The sequence below is a fragment of the Solea senegalensis genome, linkage group LG5, assembly GCF_019176455.1.
Source record: "Solea senegalensis isolate Sse05_10M linkage group LG5, IFAPA_SoseM_1, whole genome shotgun sequence".
Classification (NCBI taxonomy): Eukaryota; Metazoa; Chordata; class Actinopteri; order Pleuronectiformes; family Soleidae; genus Solea; species Solea senegalensis.
This window is the reverse complement of record NC_058025.1, coordinates 4,286,116-4,291,015: the sequence shown is the minus strand read 5'-3', so window position 1 is coordinate 4,291,015 and position 4,900 is coordinate 4,286,116. Positions and strand designations below refer to the sequence as shown.

At 39.5% G+C, this 4,900-nt stretch overlaps 1 protein-coding gene across 1 annotated transcript; it reads left to right on the top strand.

Moving 5' to 3' along the window:
• Positions 1-81: 81 nt before the first annotated feature.
• Positions 82-4,012, top strand: tmem167a (transmembrane protein 167A). The gene is made up of 4 exons (XM_044026747.1): positions 82-154; positions 1,629-1,738; positions 2,838-2,872; positions 2,966-4,012. The coding sequence occupies exons 1-4, from the start codon at positions 152-154 to the stop codon at positions 3,034-3,036; spliced, it is 219 nt and encodes a 72-aa protein (XP_043882682.1). The 5' UTR covers positions 82-151; the 3' UTR covers positions 3,037-4,012.
• Positions 4,013-4,900: the final 888 nt, after the last annotated feature.

The window sequence follows — 4,900 nt, the reverse complement described above, 5'->3', positions numbered from 1 at the left end:
TTGAACCGGTTTCAACTTTCAACTCTTCCCTCTCAGCCAATCAGCGAACGACGTTTGACACGTAACGTACGTACGTACACTTCTATTGCTTACGTAACGTACGTTCCAGAGAGAGCAGGAAGTGTGATGTGGCGTTGACTCTGAAACAAAAATGGTGAGTTCGTTTCGGTTGTTTTGCTCGTTAAACGTCTCTTTTCTTTTTACACACACACTCTCTCTCTCACACACACACACACAGCGGGTATAGTCCATGCAGCGCGCAATGTCAATAACCAATGCTCGCATTTGCGGGAATGCGAGACGTATAGTAAGCGAAGGCTAAACAACCCAGTTAGCATGTGCTAACAGGTTTAGCAATGTAGCTATATCTTTCTGTTCGCAAATATCGCCTTGTCAGTAAAGTTGCGTATAACGTGTGTATAACGTCAGCTTCAGTCAAGTGGCAGCGCCATATATACATGTTACATAAGGGTAAAACATGTGTAATAATGACTAAAATCAAAACAAGCAGCGCATGGTTTGCCACGTAGATGCACCACAAGTGTGTGTGTGTGTGTGTTTGTTTCACCTTTTTTTTGTTTAACCTTTTCTGCTCCAATCGCTGACCTTATCAAGACTATATGTCCCCGATGAGGCGTAGCTTTATTCCTGAGGCTCCGGTTAAAGTTGGGAATAACATGTGTATTATGTTTGGGTTAAGGTTGTAATGATTACGTTTAGGGACGAGGTCTTGGTTAGGTTGTCCATGTAAATAATCAATGCAGTCTTGAGATAGCTATGCAAATGTCGTATGATTAAAAAAAAAAAGTTAAATTTATTGCCACACCCGAGGTCCAAATGATTAAAAATAGATAGAAATCCAAGAAAATTTCACCAAAAGTTAGAACAAATTATAAATGAATTGTGTTAATTGATGCTAAGGTGTAGCTTTGGAGGGTGAGTTACAGTGACAGTGATTCAAAATGATTCAATAATCGCTTGTATATTGTTGTTTTCATGTTGGAAGCAACATGGTATTAAAAGCTGCGGATGTTTGCTTTTTGTATACAAATAGACAGCAGCTTATCACAAACATCCCAGTCTGTTTGATGTGGTATGAAATATTGTGAGTGTCATGTGCTGTCTGACAGTTTATCAGCATACGTAAATTAAAGCAAGGTAAGAAAGAAGGCAGAATGAGGTGATTTGTTGTTTTAGGTTTGTAGTCCTCTTGTGTCATCTTTAAGTTTCATAGAACTGTATGGAAAGCCTTTATGTCCATTGTCCAAAAAACAGAGTGAAAATCAGCAGTGCTGCAGCTGACCAGTACAAACAAGAACACAAACAGAGTCAAAGAGGAAAACGCTGTGCTGTCACAAATCCACACTTCTAAGCAATGATTCTGATGAGCAGCTAATTACGAAACATGCTGACGAATCTTTGACAGTCATTTGACTCAAACTAGGTCTACACAGCGAGTCGCTTCTATGTCACACCAATAGAATGAACAGCTGGTACAACAACATTCCTTTGCACAAGTCGCATAACATCAGTCTCGTACATAATTGACTGGATTGTTTTTGAGATTATTTGTTTTTGCTTCATCAGATCATGTCTCTAATATCGTATCATTTTCTTTCTGCTTTCAGTCGGCTATTTTCAACTTCCAGTCGCTGCTAACAGTGATTCTCCTCCTGATCTGCACCTGTGCCTACATCAGAGCGATGGCTCCCAGCTTGTTAGACAAGAACAAGACCGGGTATGTAATACCACTTCATTAGAGCCACATCATTTTCATGATGGATAATCTGGATTAATGTTGATTGGTGTTTCTCATACCTCGAAATGATGTTCTCAGATGTCTTTTTTGTGTGTTTTAATGATTTCTTTGTCAAATAGATCAATGGAACCATGAAATATTGACATTTAAGAAGCTTTAAAAACTCTAAAATAAACTGATTATCAAAGGAGTTGACGATGAATTAAGTAATCAATTAATAATCCAACAATTATGCACCCTTGATATCTTAATATACCAGTTTCTGTCTCCTGAGTGAGAGATCATGTCATACCAACCTGCAAAACCAAATATATACATGTTTTAATTTCAATTATCATACAAGTGTGTCAAACATAAAGAATAATAGTATATTTTGGCCTGCAGTTTGAGATCATTCCTTTTCAATTTCAGTTATTTTTCAGTTAATCAGTGACACTTCTTGATGTAGACGGATTAAGTAGCAACTGGATGGTTATTTTTCTTGGATGTACCAACTATGATTCACTGTCTACAAATAAGTCTTGCACGTCCCCCTAAAAGCACACACACACAACTGGGGCAAGGAGAGGGACTTTTTTTAAGCAAATGAGAGCGGCAGCTGGGATGAAGTAATGTTTTCCTCTCAATTGATTTGTCATCTAAAGTGCAAGCAAACATTTATCTTAATTGATTTGCTGACTCACATTATAGAAATATGTTTTCGTGTAGCAGAAACGGGTCTAATACCACACCACCACCCCCCCACCCTGGAATAATATCTCAAGGTACATTTTAAAAATGTGTGTTTTAATCAGAAAAAGTAAGATTGTGGAGCCTGTAAAGTAAGACTTAATCCACATCAATTAAAGAACATTTTAAGACAGGATGTGGACACCATCTGGTTAGTATTAGGTTGGAGAAAGTTGGCTTCTTAACATCTACGAATACACACGGGCACATCAGGAAAGTCTGAATGCCATATTGTCCCTTCACTGTGTGATTTAATCATCTTTAGATTATTATTATCATAACAGTTGTTTCTGCCTGTGCTGTGAAAAATCCTGAAATTTTGAAATATTTTATTATTCTCTCCTTTTAGGTTGCTAGGAATTTTCTGGAAGTGTGCCAGAATAGGTACGTTTGGGGGGGGTTTTTCCCGCTCATTACCATTGAATAATTACTCAACAGGTTTGCTTTGAACTTATAAGTATAATTTCTTCTCTCCAGGTGAGCGGAAGAGCCCCTGGGTGGCCTGCTGCTGTGTCATCATGGCTTTCAGTATACTGTTCCTGCAGTAGCAGCTCAAAGAAAACCACCAACCAAGTGGGAGACAATGGGGGGGAAAAGAACAGATGACAATGTATGAACAATACGATCCTGGAAGCACAGCAGGACCTTCTGGGGTTGTCGTGTAGATCGTGTAAAAAAAAAAGAAAAAAACAGACTCGTCAGCACTCGCCATAGACATGGAGGGAGAACACGCATCTTTGCAGGTGGAGGGGGTGAGGCTATATCTTCACACACTTCCACATCTCTCCTTGTGTTTGCTTATGTGGACCATTTAACTCCAGATGTTATGCACGATCCTATGATCCGTCATTTTGTCCAGACATTTCAAACACTGTCACCGTTGCAAACGTTTTGTTGTTTATAATAAAAAATGTCTCCCTTCATTCATCACTGTTAAGCAGTTCACATGGAGACGTTTGTTTGTTTGTTGGGGATCACAGTCCAACGCAAACAAAATGCTATGATAGCTTCTCAGGTGTCATATCTGTAAGGGAGAGCTACCAATGTTTTTCAGTCAGTTTGTCACTATTTATTAAAGATTCATTTATTAAAGAAATCTGGTTTGAGGAGGCTGATATTTTGTTTTTTTGATTAGTGACATCTGGTTGTGATAATTCCTCACTGCAAAAGCTAAATAACAATAATAACTTGTAAATTTGTACGGACATGTTAAGGTTTTGGCAAAAACAGGAGGAAATTGTAACATTGTCAACCGCAGCTCTGTATCATGTGAAGTGTGGCTGTCAGGATTCAGCTCGAAGTGAGAGTGAAGAGTTTGTGATAACCTCACGTCCAACCTTGCAGTCAACACTCATCTTCATAGGGCTCATTTGATTGTACCGCACACATCACGACAAGGCCAGATAATTGACACGTATTTACTTCCAGATATTTGAGACTAAACTGGATTAGAATGAAATTGTTGTTGTTTTTATATATAATTCATATGAAGAAACCCATAAATAAACGTGTTTTGGAAATGCATGACCCTGTGTAATTGCTGATTTAGATGACCGATACTTTATTTTGCCTTGTGGACAACTTTGGCCTCAACACCTAAAGTGTGTAATTGGTCAGTTTAGATGCTCCCATGGAACTGAAAACAATTGAATTGTGATTTAGTTTAAAAGTGAAGGTTCCCACAGGTCCTTGAAATTTGTTATAGTTTGATATTTAGGCAAATGTCTGCCTTGTTCGTTACGACTCCACCTACTGTTTCACGCCCTGCGTTGCTTGATGTAAGTAGACGAGTCCCATGCAGACCAAGCGTCAAGTCATAATTGTGTTGTGGCGTGAGATTCCATGCAGAACAATGAGCGAGTAAAGTTAAACGAGAGCAACTGACGACGTGATGCCTGGGAAATGACAATTCCAAGTTCTGTCTCACAAAAAAACAAATTACAAAGACGACCTTTGACCAAGGTCCCAAGGACAATCACTGGTCCAGATTCAGAGTGTGCAGCAAATCAATAAAAGTGGACGCCATCAAGTTTGTCCATCTTAAGCTGTGTCGGGACATTCCGTCCTTGAATTTGAGGGAATTCGGACCTGGAAAGTCCTTGAATTTGATGTCAACGCAGGTGTGGGAACCCTGAAAAACGAATAGAGGTTTCATTGTCATTGTGGCAAATCTGTGAGTTACGTCTGATAAAGGCCCACCCACACACATTCCTTCCCTTGTGTGTGGCAAATAAAGGAGGACACTTGTTGACACGCACACGTTTGATACTCTGATCGCTGACAAGTGTCCAAATCCCAACACTCCCACACACAGCCCCATGTTAGGGAACGTGGATCCATCCCATACTTGTGCGCATCCGTTTTGGCACTCCCCATCTGAGATAAAGTATCAAGTGAAGCCTGCCCGTAAAC

What these genes read in the sequence shown, in the direction of transcription:
- tmem167a (XM_044026747.1), top strand. An exon ending in TTAGACAAGAACAAGACCGG is followed by an intron (nt 1,739 to 2,837) that starts GTATGTAATACC and finishes CTCTCCTTTTAG; the next exon opens with GTTGCTAGGAATTTTCTGGA. An exon ending in CTGGAAGTGTGCCAGAATAG is followed by an intron (nt 2,873 to 2,965) that starts GTACGTTTGGGG and finishes TCTTCTCTCCAG; the next exon opens with GTGAGCGGAAGAGCCCCTGG.